Below are 23,393 nucleotides of genomic sequence, written 5' to 3'. Positions count from 1 at the left end.
GTGCTAAAGAACCTTTAAAGAACCGTCCTTTTTAGGAGTGTAGCTCAGCCAATTTGTATTGAAGTCTGTACAGTTACTGTATAATAAGCCTTAGTGTGTAATAAGCCTGGGATATCAAGGGTTAAACACCTGAAAGGTTTGAGTGCTGATGAGTGACATCACAACAGGTGGGGAAAGTGGGCGTGGCCTTTGGCTTTATTCTCAATATAAGATATTTAGCAGCTGATCATTTTGTTTATAAATAAATATGAGAAAGTTTAAACAGTTTATATTTTGTGCTTTTTGTCCAATACGTTCAACTTATTTTCACTCAAAAAATCAAAAACATGGAATTTGCCCAGGGGGGTGTTCAAACGTCTGCATGCGACTGTATAGGGATGCATGATTATATCAGACAGATATGTGCCTAAATAAAAATTAGCAGTATCGGACAGACGTTTAGATTTCAGACAGTATGCAATGTGTGTATTCCAGTAAAGCAAACTGTTTAGGCGATGCTGTGTTACTGCAAGGCCTGGACAATATCTAAAAACCATTAGCACAGTGATTTCTAGGTAAAAATCACTATTACTGATTATATTGCACACATACCCCAACCAATACATGGAGTCTGCTGCAGCTTAGACTTCTATTTAATAAAATATCACATATATAACATAACATAACACAATATTATATAATACTTACTAACCCAGCATCTTTTGAAAACTACTTCTCCTGTCATTTTAATAGCTGTTCCTGCAAACATCTGTGTTCATGATCTCCTTCTGGTGTGGGTTCATGGTTACTTGTGTGCTAATTGTGCCCTCAGCTGGAGAACCTTCGGACTGCACCGCTCTAAATGAGTAATTTTCAAAGCAAAGCCCAACTGTCAACAATCAAAATGAGATGTTTCATAGCGAAATCACTCTGAAACTCATCTATGGATGTCTAACTTATCTAAACCACCAGGACGTTTCAGCTGTACGGAAAACACTGTGACTTTTTCACAGACGGTAAATCACTAAAAGCTAGCATTAGAGTCTGTAGCAGGAAACTAACTGGCAGTTTCTTAACAAACTTCTCTCTCTCACACTGTTTCGCACTGTCTCTCTTTCGTGAAGAGAAAAAAAAACTGACCGTCAGGGCACACACGCCCACTCTTCTTAAAGAACTGTGAACCCCAATTTCCCAACATATTTAGCCTCCAGAGTCCTCTGTCAGTTTCCTAACATGCCCAATATCACCTCTTAAGCATTGTTATTGGGTTACTTGTCAATCATCGATGATATCCGATTACAACCCCATCACACAGGCCTGGTTACCAGTATTGGCAGATGTGTTCATAAACATCAGTGCATCCAAACACACAGGGTGTTCATTCACGATGCCACTGCTGCTGCTCAGTCTGCTCTGATGCCACCGTTGCTGCCGTTGCTATGGTAACAGCGCAACAAACTACTGAGTCAATCTAACAAACTACTTAGTCAACTGTGCTCATAAGGAAACTGGAAAAAGCCTCTCCCTGACCCTGCTCCACCCACCCCCCCCACAACAAACTCAGAGAACACCCACGCATTCACACCACACCTGCTGTAACTATGGCAACCACCTGTTAGTCAGAGGGTGGTCAGCTACGCAGCCGGATATACGGGCTAGCAAAGTTTGTGTATGTGGAACAGTGTTTTCTCAACACTTAACCTCTCCTATCTGCAGGAAACTTGTGGGCCATTGCAACGTCAACAGTGAAGCCTTCCCGTTATATGCTTTTGTAAGGTCATCAGTGCGGCCTGTCGCTTTCAGGACACTATGATGTCATCATAGTAGCCTATCGCTTGTAGGCCACCGCAGTGTCATTGGTATATCTTGTCACTTATGGGCCCTTGCCATGTCACTGGTGCGACCTGTCACCTAAGGGCTAATTGTGAGCAACTGTGACGTCATTGGTGGAGCATCTTCCTTTTGGGCCACTGTCATCAATCATCAGTGCGGTTTACTCCTTATGGGCCATTACGATGTCATCAGTGCAACCTGTCACTTATGGGTCATTGTGATGCCATCGCTACAATCATGCCATGTAATGGGCTATTACTATGTCATCGGTGCAGCCTGTCTCTTACGGGTCATTATGAAGTCATCAGTGCGGCTTGTTTATTATGGGCCATACGATGTCATCTGTGCTAACCCGTCAGTTATGGCCAACGTGACGTCATCAGTGCAGCCCGTCACTTATGGGCCGCTGCGATGTCATTGGTGAAGGCTCGCTGTTATGGGCAATTGTGATGTCATCACTACAGCCCGTCCCTCTTAGGCCATTGCGATGTTATCAGTTTATGGCTCTCGGAGGTCATTAGTGAAGCTGGTCACTTGTGGCAGTTCAGCCGGTTACATGTGAGTCATTGTGATGTCATCAGTGCAGCCTTTCATTTACGGGCTATAATGTGATGTCATCAGTGCAATCTGCCACTTATGGGATATAATGTGATGCCATCAGTGCAATCTGCCACTTATGGGATATAATGTGATGTCATCAGTGCAATCTACCACTTATGAGTCACTGTTGCATTATAAGTGTAGCCGGTCAATTATGGGCCACTACATCATTAGTGAATTCATGGCTCCATCCTCCCATTAAAACCCATTCATTTACTAACTACAGATATCAAACTGCCAAAAGCCAAAGCACACAGCTGCAGTTCACTCCAAGAGTCACTCGTTTATTGACCCCTACAATCCTTTTTCATCCCTCCAATATTGATTTTACTTTAGAAAGACAGATGCACTCTTTCCGCGACCCAGAAGGATAAGCGGTTTAGATGATGTATGTATGTATGTATGTAGATGCACTCTTTCTCACCTGCTGTGCTGCGTCTCCATTCACCATGGTCGGCATCAAGGCCACCTCCCCGCTCAGCAACGGCGGCGGCAACTCCAGCGGCATCGGGTCCGTCATCATCATAGTGACGTACATTCATGGAGAAATACACTGGACTGGCCTTCTGCAGAGAGAGAAACCGAGAGAGAATGTTTTTAGATCCAAAGCACCTCACCTAACCACTCCTTCATTGTTTGCAGGTTAAAGATGCTCCAAAAGGGGGCGCTATTCAGTCTAGAGGAATCTGTTTGGCCACCAGGTGTGCCTACCACCAACTGAAGCTGGCAGTTGATTGGTTAGAAGCTTGCTTTGATTGGATCTACTGGATGTTGTATTTAATCCTGAGTGGCTATCAAGCAATAATGACAACTACAACAACAAAAATGTGTAGAAAGAAATGGCAGCTGAACGTCAATCTGTATACACGGTAATCTAACTGGTGGGCAGCAAACATGACTGTGCAGATGTTTTGTAGATCAGCAGGAAATACAACACGCAACGCTGCACATGGTATACTGTCAGAAAGCTCAGCTTCTCTTGTTAAAAAGTGGATTTTGAATATGGCAAACAGATGTAAAGCTATTTAAGTTCAAACACGGCGTCGGCAGCATCGCATTTGATCTTACAGAGTTCAAATGTCCTCAATTCTACAGAGCTCTAACTCTGTTCTACACACTTAAGTTTGGCTCAGATAAATAAAAGCTCTTTAACAGAAGACCTTCTACATGACAGCGGTGTGGACGTGTCTATAGCACAAGCCCCTCCCCCTTCCCTTCCACTATGATTGGCTGCCTGGTTGCGTGGTTTCAGCAAAAGGCAAACATCTGATTTTTCAGTACGTATTAATTTGTACTGTCACAGAAAGCAAAATCAATCCATCACCACTTCACGCACTGCGCTCACTGTCATGGCCTCACACTCCTCTAGCAGTCAGACAGACAGACAGCCACACACAGCGCAAGCACAGCCAACCCACAGTAATTAATGACCTTCAAAGAACCACCAAACCACCAAACCACAGAGAGCAATGAAAAAAATCCACACATACAGCAGCGGCCTTGCGTCCCAGAGACAGGGGCATCACTAGACACAATTTAATAAGACACAGACCCCAGGAAAACGTTGTTTTGCCCCATTATAATCATGGGAAAAAGTCAATACATGAGTTATTTACCTTAAGCCAAATACACTCTACACGATTTAATGATATGGCCTAAAAATTTTTTATGTTAGCCCCCAATTTCCAGTCCATTTTTAAGATCTGAGCCAATCACCACCAAACATCTCCCCCACAGAGCAGGTCCTATTTGGGTGGTGGATCATTCTCAGCACTGCAGTAACACTGACGTGGTGGTGATGTGTTAGTGTGTGTTGCGCTGGTCTGAGTGGATCAGACACAGCAGTGCTGCTGGAGTTTTTAAACACCTCAGTGTCACTGCTGGACTGAGAATAGTCCACCAACCAAAAATATCCAGCCAACAGCGTCCTGTGGGCAGCGTCCTGTGACCACTGATGAAGGACTAGAGGATGACCAACACAAACTGTGCAGCAGCAGATGAGCTATTGTCTCTGACTTTACATCTACAAGGTGGACTGACAAGGTAGGAGTGTCTAATAGAGTGGACAGTGAGTGGACACAGTGTTTAAAAACTCCAGCAGCACTGCTGTGTCTGATCCACTCGTACCAGCACAACACACACTAACAAACCACCACCACGTCAGTGTTACTGCAGTGCTGAGAATGACCCACCACCCAAATAGTACCTGCTCTGTGAGGGTCCATGGGGGTCCTGACCACTGAAGAACAGGGTAAAAGGGGGCTAACAAAGTATCAGAGAAACAGATGGACTACAGTCTGTAACTGTAGAACTACAAAGTGCACCTATATAGTAAGTGGAGCTGATAAAATGGACAATGAGCGTAGAAACAAGGAGGTGGTCAGAATGTTATGCCTGATCGGTGTGTGTGTGTGTGTGTGTGTGTGTGTGTGTGTGTGTGTGTGTATGTGTGTGCGTGTGTGTGCTTATATATTTATATATGTATATATGCTCAGTCTCAGTCATCTATTAAAGACTAAATTCAGTAATAATATCAAAAGATCAGAAATCTGTATATTGATTTGTCCTGATTGCTGCACTGTTGTATGATGCAAACTCAGATCTGACTTCTTGATGAAATCAACCTTAATGCTGCATTCAGAGGCATTTTCTATTGCACACGTGCACCATTTAGACGCTGCCTGATTCACTCGATTTGGTCAGCTTTTTAAACAGTGTAAGGCGGCTGTATAAGTCAATAACGTGGGACGGTGTATCCTGAATACACAGGCGAGTCTGGTTTGGGCTGTTATTGTGATGATACGGCGCAGCGCACCGAAATCTGGTGAAACGTACTTTGCTTTGAGAATGTGAACATGAGATTTACATTCACTGGCGTGAAACCACAGCAAACACAAAACAGATCAACATACCCCAGTTTTCAATCGTGTTTGAAGTTCTCAGTGATGAATCTTGTAATGTGAGCTCCTCTGCGACATGCAGCAGAAGCTGTGATGAGCAGCAGCCAATAACAGTGCGAGACTCTCAGAGAGCGAGCGGCGATCATCCAAAACAACAGCAAACACGCAAATGTTGACCGAGGCTGCTGCTCTCCACCACACTGCTTGGTTCTGGAGCTTCTGAGCGAATATTCACGGCAGTTGTCTCCTCTATGCTGGACATGGCCACCCGTGTTCTGTATAGACCCTATAGTCAGAGGGGGGCAGTAGAGCTATGGGAAGAGCAAGTCTGAAAATGATTCAAATAGATTCCTTTCCTTTTTCTGCACAAATGGATGCAGAAGCACCAACGACGGCAAGTTGCTCAAGCTCCAGTTCGGCATGAGACACTTTCCCATCAGTGGGATGTTGTCATCAGGCGTGTTTTGTCACAGATTTCTCCAGGGAAAAGACTGTGTGGTGTGTGATCCTCATCTGCGATCACTAGTGTAGTGTACACACCGCTATACTGACAAACCGGTCTGCACTGACTGTGTTGATTCTGCCATATCAGGGGAGTTTAACAACATTAAAACTAGATTTTAAAAATCCATTGTTGCAAACCAGGGCAAAGTCCTTACAGGAAAGTCTGTTCACTTGGTGGTCATCTTTGCAACATTTCAGTCATTTCTAGACATACAAGACCAATATCATCTCTCTCTGAATGAGGAGAGACCAAAATACTCAAATTACATGTCAAATTACTGTTTAAATTTCTGACAAATACCTCATAAATAGTTTGTAATGTTTGGCTCAATAACACATAAAAACATGTTCTTCAGGTTGTTCCGACTACTGCGCTTGCACAGATCCCCACAATGAGAGGGGGGAATTTCTCCACAAACAGCCGGCACATTACGACGTCTCTGGCCAGGGCTTTCCAACACTTTCACAGACCTGAAGGGGAGCCGGTGTGGGGGTCGGGGGGTCGGGGGGGGGGTGCATTGCAAACCTATGCAAACCCACAGAACAATCATGCCCCACTAAAATTTCGATTTTTCACAGAACTATTGCTTTAATAAGTTTAGGATAGAGGCAAGCCCTGTGTTAGCGTTAGCATGTCTGCTGCAGAGTCTCTGTCTGTTCTCCTGCTCTGTTTACGCTGTGGAAGAGCTGAGGTTTCTTCTGTCCCACAGCAGCGTCTCATTAAAGAGGTGTCGATTTCACAAGATGATAAAAACGTTAAATTGAAAAATTCCTGCGAGGATCTGGGCTCAACAATCAGGGGATTGTTCAGCAGGGATGTTTGGGGGGAGGGCCCTCCCGAACTGACCGCTGGGAGGGAAACTAAATACGCTACAGTTGTGTTCATATTACAGGGTTAAAAGTGGAATAGTGACATATCCACACAGCTTAAAACACTTTTTTACTTTAGTTTTTACATTCACTGAAATACTGGACATTGTTTTATGAGCCAAGGTTAGTCTTACAGCACAAAAAGATACGCAAAAGTAACAAAGGGGGAAAAAGTTAGCCTTACAGGACAGAAAGTGTGCCGAGGTTAGCTTTACAGGACAAAAAGGTGCGTAAATGTTAGCCTTACAGGACAGAAAGGTGTGTAAAGGTTAGCTTTACAGGACAAAAAGGTGTGTAAAAGTTAGCCTTACAGGACAAAAAGGTGTGTAAAGGTTAGCTTTACAGGACAAAAAGGTGCATGTTAGCTTTACAGGACCAAAAGGTGTGCAAAAGTTAGCCTTACAGGACAAAAAGGTGTGTAAAAGTTAGCCTTACAGGACAAAAAGGTGTGTAAAAGTTAGCCTTACAGGACAAAAAGGTGTTCAAAAGTTTGCCTTACAGGACAAAAAGGTGTGCAAAAGTTAGCTTTACAGGACAAAAAGGTGCATAAATGTTAGCCTTACAGGACAAAAAGGTGTGTAAAAGTTAGCCTTACAGGACAGAAAGGTGTGCAAAAGTTAGCTTTACAGGACAAAAAGGTGTGTAAAAGTTAGCCTTACAGGACAAAAAGGTGTTCAAAGGTTTGCCTTACAGGACAAAAAGGTGTGCAAAAGTTAGCTTTACAGGACAAAAAGGTGCATAAATGTTAGCCTTACAGGACAAAAAGGTGTGTAAAAGTTAGCTTTACAGGACAAAAGGGTGTGTAAAAGTTAGCTTTACAGGACAGAAAGGTGTGCAAAAGTTAGGCTTACAGGACCAAAAGGTGTGTATATAGTCTTAGACTACAGAAAGTGTTTATATGTATTGTAGTGATAATGAACACACTCACACTCTCCCCTACTCAACATTGTGTGGTGAGTGACCTGCCTCAGTTCTGCAGTGTGAGAAAAATAAAGGAATAAAATTATATCGGTCATGCAACACCCTCAATTTCCTGTTTCCTGCTGGCAGACTGCTGACGGCCAGCTGTGACCTGCTATTGCACAACACGGCTCACAGCGCACAGCTGCTCCCGCTGTCAGGACGAGCCGTGCACTCGGACCGGACCGGTCCAAACACTCTGTCCGGAGTCCAGTCACATCCGCTGTGCTTCCTCTCGGACTCTGAGTGGCAGGGTAAATGACACGCCCACACTGTTTACAGTGCTTACAAACACGGCAGGGCTGAGCTGAGCTCTGTGGAGCTGCACTGAGAGCTGGAAGAGCAGAGCAACACAGAGCAAACACTTCCTCTCAAAAGCTCAGTGCCTGTTTCCTCTATTATCATCACCACGATATTAAAGGGCCCAAATCAACTTCTCTCACTTACAGTCCATAAACTCCACACATGAAACTAACCTGCAAAACAGCCTGTTTCCAATTCACTGTTTTTGGGATGTGACATATATCCATCCACTGAGTCTACAGCAGTTTAGCTCCACCATTCAGTCTACAGCAGTTTAGCTCCACCATTCGGTCTACAGCGGTTTAGCTCCACCATTCAGCTACAGCAGTTTAGCTCCACCATTCAGCTACAGCAGTTTAGCTCCACCCATTCAGTCTACAGCAGTTTAGCTCCACCATTCAGCTACAGCAGTTTAGCTCCACCATTCAGCTACAGCAGTTTAGCTCCACCATTCAGTCTACAGCAGTTTAGCTCCACCATTCAGTCTACAGCAGTTTAGCTCCACCATTCAGCTACAGCAGTTTAGCTCCACCATTCAGTCTACAGCAGTTTAGCTCCACCATTCAGTCTACAGCAGTTTAGCTCCCACCATTCAGCTACAGCAGTTTAGCTCCACCATTCAGTCTACAGCAGTTTAGCTCCACCATTCAGTCTACAGCAGTTTAGCTCCACCATTCAGCTACAGCGTTTAGCTCCCACCATTCAGCTACAGCAGTTTAGCTCCACCATTCAGTCTACAGCAGTTTAGCTCCACCATTCAGCTACAGCAGTTTAGCTCCACCATTCAGTCTACAGCAGTTTAGCTCCACCATTCAGTCTACAGCAGTTTAGCTCCACCATTCAGTCTACAGCAGTTTAGCTCCACCATTCAGTCTACAGCAGTTTAGCTCCACCATTCAGTCTACAGCAGTTTAGCTCCACCATTCAGCTACAGCAGTTTAGCTCCACCATTCAGCTACAGCAGTTTAGCTCCACCATTCAGTCTACAGCAGTTTAGCTCCACCATTCAGTCTACAGCAGTTTAGCTCCACCATTCAGCTACAGCAGTTTAGCTCCACCATTCAGTCTACAGCAGTTTAGCTCCACCATTCAGCTACAGCAGTTTAGCTCCACCATTCAGCTACAGCAGTTTAGCTCCACCATTCAGTCTACAGCAGTTTAGCTCCACCATTCAGTCTATAGCAGTTTAGCTCCACCATTCAGCTACAGCAGTTTAGCTCCACCATTCAGTCTACAGCAGTTTAGCTCCACCATTCAGCTACAACAGTTTAGCTCCACCATTCAGCTACAGCAGTTTAGCTCCACCATTCAGTCTATAGCAGTTTAGCTCCACCATTCAGCTACAGCAGTTTAGCTCCACCATTCAGTCTACAGCAGTTTAGCTCCACCATTCAGCTACAACAGTTTAGCTCCACCATTCAGCTACAGCAGTGTAGCTGTCGGAGCTGCTTTATGATCAACCATACCTGCACAGGGACTTTTATTCTATCGTTTTTATTATTAAAACAGTGAACATTACTCTGAAAATTTCTAAAGAATGATCCAGAAACCTATAAGTTATATATATATATATATATATATATATATATATATATATATATATATATAAATAAAACAGAGAGCGCTGACCCTGCGGCCTGCGGTGTGTATGGGATGGTCAGAGGTCAAAGGTCAGCGATCTGTCAGACTGAGTAAATATTCAGCTCACTCTTTTATTTACACATAAATATTACACCAGCTAATTAAAACCTCCGGAGCTCAACCACTCTCTCTCTCCCTCCCCATCTCTCCTTTTCTCACTCTTCCCCTGTCTCTCTATCCTTTTCTCACCTTTTCCTTTTTTCTCTCTCTTTCTCTCTCTCCCTCTCTCATTCCTTTTCACTCTCGCTCTCTATTTCTCTCTCTCTCTCTCTCTCTCAGACACGTTTTCTCTCTATCTCTCATTCATTCATTTCTCTCTCCCCTTTATTTCATCTCTCATTCCTCTCTGTCTCCTCTATCTTTTTTCCTTTTCTCACTCTTGCTTTTTACTCCCTCTATCTGTCTCTCCTTCTTTTTCAGTCTCGTTCCCCTTTCTCTCATCATTCCTTTCTTCTCTCCCTCTTTATCAGTCCTGTCTGTCTCTCTCTCTCACTTGCTTTCTTTCTTCTCCCCTCCCTCTCTCTCCCTCGCTTATCCACACAGCGTTTCCTGCCACATGGCTGTAAGTCAGTGTGGGCACAGCTGGCACAGAGAAGAAAAGAAAGGGAGAAAATCAGATGAAGACTGAAGGAGCAGATATTCAGACCCCCCCACTCAGATAAAGGAGAGTTTTTCTGTTCACTCAGTCGCTGCTGACTCTCGGGGAATTCGAGGGCTGTGAGGATTCGAGCACGGCGGCAGGAATGCAGACACAGAGCGAGTCAGTGCTCAGAGTCTGCAGCTCCGACAGACATCTGAGCACATTAAAGTGATAGTTTAGTGACATCAACCCTTACGCTACGTTAAGGTTCCGCTGGCGGCTCATGTGGTGGTTCATAATTACTAGATAATGGCCTAAAATAGCTAAATTAGCATACATACAAAACTTCACTGTTAAACGAAAAACTGCAGATGCATCCAGCTTACACTGCAGTGACCACTGAAATGCTGTGATGGCAACACGCTGACCGCAGTGGTGGGCACATCACCACCATAACCTGGTGCATGCATACTTCCATCATTTATGGCACAATTACGACACTATCATCAACTGTCATTTCACTCTCACTGCACTATTATGGACTGTTATTTCACTTACTGCACCATCACTGCACTACCATGGACTGTCATTTCACTCACTGCACAATCACGGACTGCCATTTCACTCTCACTGCATTATCATGGTTTTATCATGGACTGATATAACACTGTGATGGCAACATGCTGACCGCAGTGGTGGGCACATTACCACCATAACCTGGTGCAAGCATACTTCCATCATTTATGGCACAATTACGGCACATCATCGACTGTCACTTCACTCTCACTTCACTATTATGGACTGTTATTTCACTTACTGCACAATCACTGCACAATCACTGACTGCCATCTCACTTTCACTGCACTATCATGCTTTTATCGTGCACTGCCATTTCACTCACTGCACTATCATGATTTTATCATGGACTGATATTTCACTCACTGCACTATCATGATTTTATCATGGACTGATATTTCACTCACTGCACAATCATGGACTGTCATTTCACTCTCACTGCAGTATCACGGACTGTTATTTCCTCTTACTGCACTATCATGGTTTTATCACAGACTGTTACTTCACTCACTTCACCATCACTGCACTATCAAGGACAGTCACTGTTTTCACTGCACAACCACAGCACTAGAGACTGCATAAACACTGCACTAGTACTGCACTATATTATTATAACTGAACTGTTACTGGCCGACTGCAGAAAACAAGCTCACAGCCAGCACACTGGAGCACAGAGGAGGAAAAGGAGAGACAGAGGGAGAGACAGACAGACAGAGAGAGACAGACCGACAGAGAGAGAGGGATGAGCTGTCTCTGTAGGTATGCGCTCGGCTGGTTGCAGACAGCTGAAGTTGTCAGGACTGTCTGATGTCTGCTTATTAGCGCTGCTTAATCACAGACTGGGCACAAACCCACCTGACCTGCAGCACAAAGTCTGCTTTTTTCAGTTTTAGCACTGGAGACCAGAGCAGGCGGTACATCACTGTGATACACAACATACATATCATATTTCATTTTTTCAGCAGAGCTACATTTAAAAAAAGGCTGGAAAACTGAGTACAAGTGATTTTATACTGTTGTAGGAGGTCAGTTACTTATTACTATGTGGTTTGAACAGCTACTGTGCTGTTGTTGTTTACAGGCTCTATAGCTGATCCATGCAGCTGTTCAGTGTTGTAGAATTGCTGACTGTATCCATCATAAACACTCAGACAGAATTTATCACGATAACAATAACATATCACCGCATCACCCACCCATAACTGGAGCTATGAGGCTGTGTGATGGGAGAATTTACTCCACCACTTAGTACAGACAAAAACAGACAAAAGGACAGACTAAATGTAGTCCATGTTTATAGAGAACAGCGGGTCACACAGCAGAGCTGGAAATATCTGTCTGAACTCTGAACTGTTTGTAAGAGAGCAGCATAAAACCTGAACTGATTTTGTTAAATTTAACATAGAAAATTCAGTTTGTAAAAAAGATTTACTTTCAAAATAACATCCGGTGTCTTGTAGGCAAAAGCAGTCGAACACTCAATCTGTTTAGCGTCAGGTTATCAGGCTTTATTACATGTTTATAACAGCAGTGGTGCAGAGCAGCTGGTAAAGTGAGGTTTAACGCCAGACATAAGTGAAAAACATAGCAAGAATGTATTCTGCACAGGTTTCTAGAGACTATCAACCCCAGCAACGCTGATGTGCCTGATACACTCCCACTACTACAGTTACACTGCTATTGCGCTACTGCTGCCCTATTACATCACTGTTACACTACTGTTACACTACTACTACACTACTGTTACACTACTAATACACTATTAATGCACTACTGTTACACTGGTATTATACTCCTATTGCACTACTGTTATATTCCTATTGCACTACTGTTATATTCCTATTGCACTACTGTTACACTATTGCACTACTGTTACAATACTATTATACTACAGTTACACTACTATTGCACTACAGTTACACTACCAATACACTCATATTGCACTACTGTTAAACTGTTACATTATTGTTATTACTACTACTATCACCCACATAACATCTGCTCACTGTTGGTCCTGTGGTGGTCCCTTTCCACTGATGGATACTTGACGGGGGGTGATAAACAGCAGCAACAGACGGGCTACAGTCAGTAACAGTTCGGAGTTTGACAGCTTTTTCCTGCAAGACATTTTATTTTGAAAGTGAATCTGAAAATGTAAATTAATAGTACAACTCAAAGCTTTTTCAGAGTTTCATAGTTTCGGACGTTCAACTGCACATCAACCGCAGGATTCAGTTTCAGATTTTATACTGCTCTCTTAAACACCTTAAAATTCAGTTTCAGATTTTATACTGCTCTCTTACACACCTTAAAATTCAGTTTCAGATTTTATACTGCTCTCTCACACACCTTAAAATTCAGTTTCAGAATTCAGTTTCAGGTGGTGTGATACAGATTCAGCATAATAACACCCAAATTCAGATTTTTGCATTTGTATTTACATGTTTAATGGACTCTGACTCCATTTGCAAGGCCTATGCTCAAAAGAGAAAACAGGACAAAAACAGTGAATCCACTCAGGACAGTACAGGTCAGTGTAGCTAGAACACAAAATATTCCTGTTATACGTTCAACATGTGTACGTACATAATTCGAGTTTTAGTATTAAACAGGTGAACATCTCGCTGTATCAGCACCGCAGTGTGAGAACAGCACAGTAAGGACAGTTTATACAGACTAAAAACGTCTGAGATGCAGTTCAAAAGCATATTTGACGAATAAATCTGGACAGATTTTAATTTGTAACAACTGATTACTTTATTATTGTGTATTATGGTTTTTATTTGAGTTGTCCTTTCTATAATGGTGGCTCTTACTGTCACCACACGTTAACTGGTACAGTCCCGTCAGGTTTTATTCTGCTCTTTGGGTGACGATGGGCCAGTTCGGGTCAGTTTAAGAAAAAATTTTGTGCTACTCGGGTCAATTTAGAACTCAAAACATGATGATGCGGCTCCTGTTGGGTTGGAGTCAGACTCAAAATGTCTGGTCAGACTCGGACAGAAAATTCTCAGGCTGTACTCGGGTTCAGACCAAAATTTCGGGCCTGATTAAAGCTGTCACACAGTGTCACAAACCAAGAAGGGACAAGAAGCTGAAGTCGGCTTCCTACTCACCGGCTTCCATTCCACCTTAAACGGTCATCTAAATTCCCTTTAGTCAAACTACTCTTTTAAACTTGATAAATATCTGCAGCATCAGAAGTGGTGATGAGGGGCAGTGCTGACTGTAAGTGGACACTGAAAAACACTCCACTTGTTGGGAAAGAGACGCTATAATTTAATGTGGACAGAAGCAGAGGAGATATTCAGAGACTCAGCATGTAGCGGCTTTGCGTTTGGCCGTGCAGAGCGGAGAAATGATGCTGTTGGTCCTCTGCGGTTTGCAGATTGGTTTCAGACGGCTCCAGCCACGGAAGAGTAGACCAGAGAACCAGACTGAATCAGCTGAGATAGAGAAAGAGATCAAGAGAAACTGTATAAAGAGTCAAAATTACAGATGAATTTTGTGGGTCCAGTTGATGACAAGTTGTTATCTAATGCTTCCTTTTGTGGAAACTGCTCTGGTTCTGCTCTACGAAATTCTGATTAAAGCTCTGATCAGGCATGGAACTTCGGTCCAACCCTGAATACAGCCAAGAATTTTCCATATTCAACCCGACCTTAACTATATTATCATGTTTGGGGTCCGAAACTGACCAGAGTATAAAAGAATTCTGTCCAAAACTGACCCAAACCGGCACATCTTCACCCAAAGGCCTGAATAAAACCTGACAGGTCAGCATCGGATACAGCAGAGTGACAATAATAATAAATAATAATAATGCATTTTATTTATAATTCACCTTCCATTCAGTTGAAAATCTCAAGGTGCTAATAAATAATAAAGATAAATAATATAGATAAGTAAATGCTGAGACAGACGCTGCACTGTTTCCTCATAAAGGTGTAATATTAGTGTGTATATATTGTGTGACATCTGAGATGTATCAGGAATTTCCCATGGCATAACACACACACACACACACACCCCCTCACCCTCGCACACAAATCCATATACATCCTGCCAGACCGCCATGGGGACGATCGACATTTTCCCAGAGCTGAGGAACAACACCATGGCAACAGCCATCTCCCTTGGCAACCGCATCTTTTCTAGTGTCAGCTTACCTTTTTCCAGGTCACACTGACTCCGGCTCTGTGTGAGGTGTTTAAGCCTGAGGTCAAAGCTGACGTCGCAACAGACACTTCGTCCTCACCAGGGCCGACTACAGCTTTTCTTCAGCACAACGTTTCTTCTGCACACGCAAGACATCATAACAGTGATAGCCAAAAGCTACCACTGAGATACGGCCTCCAGTGGGAAGATACAAACAGAACTGTAAACATTATACAGCTATATGAGGAGGATTATGCTGATGTTGCACGTTTTGCCACAACAAACACGTCCACAAAACAATTTGCTTCATAACGCACCAAAATCTCAAACCTCAGAGTCAGGATGTCACACAGAGCTAGATTTCTCTTTTCTCTATAAAGAACAACTCAGCTCAGTCATTTCACTCATACAGACGTGCACTATAATGTCCAAATGCAGCTTCTATGACACAGCTTCTATACAGCTGCTACACAATCCAATCCAATTCAATACAATACGCTGCTACACAATCCAATCCAATTCAATACGCTGCTACACAATCCAATCCAATTCAATTCGCTGCTACACAGTCCAATCCAATTCAATTCGCTGCTACACAGTCCAATCCAATTCAATACGCTGCTACACAATCCAATCCAATTCAATACGCTGCTACACAATCCAATCCAATCCAATGCACTGCTACACAATCCAATCCAATTCAATACTCTGCTATACAATCCAATCCAATTCAATATGCTGCTACACAATCCAATCCAATTCAATATGCTGCTACACAATCCAATTCAATACAATATACTGCTATACAATCCAATCCAATACGCTGCTACACAATCCAATCCAATTCAATATGCTGCTACACAATCCAATCCAATTCAATATGCTGCTACACAATCCAATCCAATATGCTGCTACACAATCCAATCTAATTCAATGCACTGCTGTACAATCCAATTCAATTCTATTTAATACGCTGCTATACAATCCAATCCAATCCAATGCACTGCTATACAATCCAATTCAATTCCAAGCACTGCTATACAATTCAATTCATATCAAAACGCTGCTATGCAATCCAATCCAGTTCAATTCAATACTCTGCTATACAATTCAATCAATATAACACAATGCCACACCGTTGCAATATAATTCTATACGCTTCAGTTCAACGCGATACACCGTGAAATAATTTGATACAACATGATACAATACTTTGCTGTATGATGCGATACGCTGTGACTCAGTTTGATATAATGTGATATTCTGTATCGTTTTATCTCCAGAATGTAAAACTATGTGAGTGACTGAAAGCTGCTGAGACGGCCGCTGTGTCTAATAACAGCGCACTCACTGCACTGGGTCACGTTACCTGACCAGGTGTTGCCTTACAGCCTCAGTGGGCAGAGCAGACCACAGCACGGTGGGAAACTGACACACACACACACACACACACACACACACACACACACACACACACACACACACACACACAGAGAACACACCTTTATACAGGGGGGTGGGGGAGCTTCAGTTAACTTTACACAGAGCAAACACAGGAATAGTTCAAGAGAGAGAGAGAGAGAGAGAGAGAGAGAGAGAGAGACAGACAGACAGACAGACAGACAGACAGAGAAAGAGACAGACAGAGAGGGACAAAAGGAGAAAGAAAGAAAGAGAGGAACGAGAGAAGCAGAAAAAGAGAGAGAAAAGGGAGAGACAGAAAGGAAAAAGAGAAAAAAGAAAGAGAGAGAAGAAGGAGAAAGGAGAGACAGTACAAGAGAGACAGAATGAAGAAAAGGCAAAAAAGAGAGAGAGAAAGGGAGAGGGAGAGAGGAAGGACAGAAAATAGAAAAGGGAGAGAAAGTGAGTGAGAGAGAGAGAGAGAGATATGGTTAATCAGGTTTCTGTGTGGTGGGTGGAGGTAAATGGGTGCATTTATCCGGAGTGAATTCAGCCCGAGTTCACCGGGTTCAGAGCGAGCAGGGCGTGCGGCACTGCATGCCTGCATAATGTACCTGGAGAGAGAGCTAGAGAGAGCTAGAGAGAGAGAGAGAGAGAGAGAGAGAGAGAGAGAGACAGAGAGAGAGAGAGAGAGAGAGACAGAGAGAGCGAGAGAGACAGAGAGAGAGAGAGAGAGAGACAGAGAGCGAGAGAGAGAGAGAGAGAGAGAGAGAGATACCTGAGCACCTAAATGCACCTACTGTGTCCTCCTCCTCTCTTTAGAGAGGAATAGCTCACTCTAATGTGCAGCGCCCACAGCTAACACGACTCCATCAGCATTATCAAAATGAAATATTTCCTTAAAGCGATAGTTTGGCTCAAAAAAAGACAAGCGGCGATGCTGTAGGGAAAACAGTCATCTCTGCTCCCTGTAATTGGAGTAATAACAAGTCGTATATACAGAGGAACTGACAGCGCTGCAGCTCTGATCTGCTCCATTTACCCCTCTCACTCACTCACTCACTCACTCACTCACTCACTCACTCACTCACTCACTCACTCACTCACTCACTCACTCACTCACTCACTCACTCACTCACTCACTCACTCACTCACTCACTCACTCACTCTTAGCATGACCATATCAAGCACAATCTCACCAAAGCACACAAAGACACAACTCTAAAGGCCTCCTACACTGTTATTAATAAAGGTTCTGTTCAGGTACGTTTTTCGTTCATCGAGGTACAAACAGTGTAAATGTTCCCTCAAAGCTCCAACAGCGGTTTTAAGGTCTGATTGTGAACCTTAAATAAGTTTCTCCAGGTGAAAAGTTCGTATTTGTACCTTTTCATAACCGAATGTTTTAAACAGAACAGTAAAATAAAAGCCTGGAGACGAGACGGGGTGTGTGGAGTCAGTACAGCTTAGAACATATCATTTCAGTGGATTATGGTTCAGTTATGTTCCCTGACTAAAGGTACTGAGATGGACCCAGTGACAAGAGGGGGACTGACCAGTGACAGTTTAGTACCTTTATTTCTGAGAGTGAATGTTTGAAATTGTGCTTTTTAAATAGGTAATTCTTACACTGTTATACTGATTATACTGTTTATTTATTTGTTATAATGCTAACATCACTTTCTTCCACTGAAAACAGACACATTCTCTATTAGAGGTGCACCGGTCATCAGTTTTTATGGTCAATTCCAGCTTCTTTACCATTTTAGCCGATGCTAAAATGCAACAAGTGTGTTTACATGCACTTAATAATCCGATCATTATCAGATTTCTGCACTTGTCTGATTGTTAAGTGGTCGTGTAAACACACACTCTGATTAAGAAACCTGCTATAGAGGCTGGATCTGAGCTCAGTGCTGTAAACTCTCACTCTGATTTCTTTCGTTTGTCTCAGTCTGAGCATGTGTGAAAACGGCGTCCCGGGAACAGCGAGCAGCGTTTAACACAGCATCCGCACGATGTTTAACAAAAGAGTGGTAGCATGACGTTTGAGTTTATATCACATGTTATTTTGTGAGTTTATTGGCTGGTTGTAAAGCAGAAATCTGATTACTGTCTGACTCATGTAGACCTGGAGTTTCCCAATTATCTGATTACCCAAGAGCATGAACACACACTGAACCAGTTACTGACACAATCTGATTTTCTGCAGTTGTCAGATTATTAGTGTAAACACGCTGAACCGGTTACTGACACAGTCTGATTTTCTGCAGTTATCAGATTATTAGTGTAAACACGCTGAACCGGTTACTGACACAGTCTGATTTTCTGCAGTTATCAGATTATTAGTGTAAACACGCTGAACCGGTTACTGACACAATCTGATTTTCTGCAGTTATCAGATTATTAAGTGTAAACACGATGAACCAGTTACTGACACAGTCTGATTTTCTGCAGTTATCAGATTATTAGTGTAAACACGCTGAACCGGTTACTGACACAGTCTGATTTTCTGCAGTTATCAGATTATTAAGTATAAACACACTGAACCAGTTACGGACACGATCTGATTTTCTGCAGTTATCAGATTAAGTGTAAACACGCTGAACCAGTTTCTGACACAATCTGATTTTCTGCAGTTATCAGATTATTAAGCGCTCGGACAGAATTCATGTGTGTAAAAGCAAACCAGCGATAATGAGTCTCTCCCCCAAACGAGCTCAGAATCGGTCCTGAGGGCGGACTCAAGTTTTCGGGACAAGTGTGAAAACAGCCTAAATGCACTCAAAGCTAAAGTCCAGCTCACGTCTACCTGCAGGCTATTCTACTAGCTCTCAAACTGAGGAGAGCTGCGTGCTACGCGTGTATGTACCTTATACGCAGCCAATGTATCTAATATTATTATTAACATTAGAGATTACTTTAAAATTATACCGAACTGGCAGATCATTCTGCGTCAATCAATCAATCAATCAATCAATCAATCATTATTTAAACTGACACGTTGAGGGTGACCTTCATGTACAATGTAGCCGAGTATTATACGAAAACAACAAAGGACTGAAGTGTAAAGAAAACATTTAGGGAGTAGCAATGAAAACTAAATAAGACCATAAATTATTATAAAAACTGTAGGAGACTTTAGGAGACAAATAAGATTTACATAACAGAAAATCAAGTGGATTATTAATAAGAATAAATGAATAAAACAACTGATGTAAGTTAATAAAAGTAAATAAAAATGTCTTGAAGTAGGTTGAGCATTGCTAATTTAATACACATATTACACACATACTGTTATATATTACATACATTACTTATATCCAGTGGTGAACAGTAAGACTCTCAGAGCGAGGACTTCAGCTCAGGCCATAAATGTCAAAACACAAGAAAATGCCGCCGCTGTTTTCCATTCCTAACAACTAACACTGCTTAGACCACGACTCATATTCACAGTGAGTTATCTAGAACCTCCAGATGTTTTTTGGTCTGCATTGTAAATCAGAGCGTGATTGGTTAATTCCTGTGTAACATCCTATTTATGTTAGAAGCGAATTTAACGTGTAAGGCCTTCAGTCCAGCTCCTGAAGTTCTAACTAATGGGGAGAGCAGCTCAGCTGTATCTGCCTAGATACCACAGAGAAAACTATCCTGATTGGACGATTTTCCATTTTTCCCCCTTTTGCTCTGACCAAGGGGTAACGGTGAAATACGAGTATTACTAGAAGTTTAAATACAACAAACATGATGATTCTATTAGATAAAAATGAACCACATTTACAAACCCATTAGGCTTCTCTGAAGGCCTGGACGTCCCTGAGGCCTGCAGATATATTTAGATATTAGATCGCGATTTAGATTAAGATATAATTGCATGCAGATTCAGGAATGCAACCCAAAGCCCTCCGTCCTCCGCACTCAAACCGCTGCTATCAGCCACAAATCATCCCTGAACACACAGTGGAGACTCACCAGACGGTGAGAAGGTGTGGGTGGTGGAGGAGTTCCCTCACGCTCCGGCCGAGTGGACAGACGGTCTCAAACCCAGCTGAAGACCAACTACTGGCCAACTATCGGCCTTATTCAGTACAGCACCAAAAAAAGGTTCTGACATTGTTATGATGTCAAGCAACAACAGAGGAACTCTTTTCGGTGCTAAATAGGAACCTTTTCAAAAAGACAACACTGAATCATATACAACACATTCTCTGTGTGGCGAAATGGTTCTTCAGATTGATGGAGAATGTGTTGTATAGGGTTCTGTGTATAACCTTTTTGAAAAGGGTTCTATATAGCACCACAAAAGGGTTCTGCTGTTGTTATGATGTCAAGCTTGCAATAAAAGAAGAACCCCTTTTTGGTGCCATATAGAACTCTTTTTAAAAAGGTTCTGTACAGAACCATATACAACACATTCTCTGCATGGTGAAATGGTTCTTCAGATTGATGGAGAATGTGTTGTATAGGGTTCTGTATAGAACCTTTTTGAAAAGGGTTCTATATAGCACCACAAAAAGGTTCTACTATTGGTATAATGTCAAGCTTACAACAAGAGCAGAATCCTTTGTGGTGCTATATAGAACCCTTATCAAAAAGGTTCTGTTTAAAACCATATACAACACATTCCCTGCATGGAGAAATTGTTCTTCAGACTGATGGAGAATGTTCTGTATAAGGTTCTGTATATCTCTTTAAAAAGGGTTCTGTATAGCACCAAAAAGAGTTCTTCTATTGTTGCAAGCTTCACATCATAACAATAGCAGAACCTTTTTTGGTGCCATATAGAACCCTTTTCAAAAAGGTTCTATACAGAACCATATACCACACATTCTCTATCAATCTGAAGAGCGATTCCACCATGCAGAGAACCATTTCACCATGCAAACTTTTCTTTGAGTTTTCAGGGTTCTGTATAGAACCATTGTCTTTAAAGAACTCTTGAAGAACCATCTTTTCTAAGAGGGTAACAGAGACGATTTTCCCTTTACTACCACTGAGGATAGTATCCAATATTCCAAACCAATTCACTTTTGCCAGAGAAATAAACTGAATAAATAATAAATACAAAAACAGCGGTGAGGCTTTTTGTTTGTAACACAGTCACTAAAGGATGCTCAGACATTCCACCAGCCACACACGCACAAGCAGGAGAAAATTCCTCTGCGCCTATAAAGCAGGAAAATTTTCCACAAGCACATTCTGAGCTGCCAGAATGCCGGCTTGCACCAGACATCAGTCAAAATCACCAGGGAAATGCACACAAACTCCACCCGGTGGGAGGAGTTGAACTACTGAGTGAGAGAGCAGCTGTGTTTTGGTTACGGAGAGGAACTCAGCGTTAGAAACACCACTGATGAAATCACACAGAGAGGGAGCTCCAACCATACGGGTCACATAAACATTACAGAGCATGTTTTTATGTTTTAAATAGAAACCATATCGCCCCCTACGCTTCCTGTAGTGTATTACAGTCTGTCAGAGTGAATGTGGGGATCATATGAACATTATAGAGGCTTTTTAAATGAAACAGTAGAAGCCATATCCCCCCCTACACTTCCTGTAGTGTATTACAGTCTGTCAGAGTGAATGTGGGGATCATATGAACATTATAGAGGCTTTTTAAATGAAACAGTAGAAGCCATATCGCCCCCTACACTTCCTGTAGTGTATTACAGTCTGTCAGAGTGACTGTGTGGATCATATGAACATTATAGAGCCACATATGCTATAGGAATTCTCTAAACTCCTGCCAAAAAAGGTTCTGTGAAGCAATGCCATAGGAGAACCATTTTTGGTTCTCTAAACAACGTTCCAATGGATAGTCCTTTAAAAAACATGCTTATATGAAGAAGTTTCTCAGTTTAAAGAGCCTCCACAAAACGTAAGGGTTTGGCTCCTAAAGAAGGTTCTCCCAGAACTGTACATCCAAACCAAGAACCCTGTAGGAACCTTTATTTTTAAGCTTTATTTTAAGCTGCAGTGGGCAGTCTTTCAGGTGTGTTTCTGTCCGCTGATCTGTTCCACAGAAACACAGAGGCCAGATCCTGCAGATGTTTTCTCTGAAGGCTCCAGCTGCTGGCCGAGTCAAAGCCAAAAAGAGCCAAAGACTCTTCCTGTTCAGGACGAGGGTCAAAACTGGTCCAGAGGAACTGGAACGTTCTTTCACTGACCCATTTTTGATCCTGATGTGACTGTGGCGTGAACAGCCTTCTGTGAACGATCACTTCAAAGTGCAGTTACTTTAAAGTCACCCACAGCTGACAGAGCTCGTATAACCTCCAGAGAAAAGCACTGACCAATAGAATGGGATGCACATGATCCTGAGGTCACCATGTCTAATGCCAAGCGTGGGCTAGAGGGGTATAAAGCCCCCCCCAGCACTGGGTTGTGGAGCAGTGGAACTGTGTTCTCTGGAGTGATGGAGCTCCATCCAGTACCTTTGGGACGAGTTGGAGTGTCCAGAACTGACCATCCAGCATCAGTACCTGACCTCACTAATGCTCAGTCAAATCCTCACAGCAATGTTCAACATCTAGTGTAAAGCCTTCCCAGAAGAGTCGAGGCTGTTACTGCAGCACAAACTCACTACTAACACTTCATTTCAGAAGAAACGCTAGTCAAGCCGGTGATTCATACATACAGTATAAATCATCCCGAACCAAGTAAAGTCACTCACAGTACACTACACAACCTCCTCTGGGAGAACCAACTGAGGTCCAAGAAGGATAATAAGGAAAAGCATGTTACTCCCCCTCTTTATGACCCAGCACATCACCTCTCTGAAACATGTTTTAGTTGTCAGGCTGAAAAAACAGATACGCTTCCATTATAATCAATAGGTGCACTTACATGCCGTCAATAATCAGACAACTGCAGAAATCAGATTTTGTCAGTAATCCAATCAGCGTGTTTGTATGTACTTGAGTAATCAGAGAAAAGGGAAACTTTGGGTCTACATGAGTCAGACAGTAATCAGATTTCTGCTTTATAACCAGCAAATAATCTCACAGAAGAAGACGTGACGTAAACGTAACGTAAAACTCAAACTTCCTACCGTGGCTTTTTTAAAAAACATCGTGCCACTTTAC

General features: G+C 42.6%; 1 protein-coding gene across 1 annotated transcript in view; it reads right to left on the bottom strand.

Annotated features, from left to right (window-relative positions):
* LOC118804798 (fibronectin type III domain-containing protein 3B-like) overlaps window positions 1-23,393 on the bottom strand; it is a 188,685-nt gene that overhangs the window by 141,441 nt on the left and 23,851 nt on the right. Inside the window, exon 2 of the mRNA XM_036565449.1 lies at window positions 2,837-2,978. Coding sequence (XP_036421342.1) covers window positions 2,837-2,950 — 114 coding nt within the window. The 5' untranslated portion in view covers window positions 2,951-2,978. The remainder of the gene's footprint in view (window positions 1-2,836; window positions 2,979-23,393) is intronic.

The sequence above is a fragment of the Colossoma macropomum genome, unplaced genomic scaffold, assembly GCF_904425465.1.
Source record: "Colossoma macropomum unplaced genomic scaffold, Colossoma_macropomum, whole genome shotgun sequence".
Taxonomy (NCBI): domain Eukaryota; kingdom Metazoa; phylum Chordata; class Actinopteri; order Characiformes; family Serrasalmidae; genus Colossoma; species Colossoma macropomum.
Note: the sequence above shows the minus strand (reverse complement) of the source record. Positions and strands in the feature narration are given on the sequence as shown.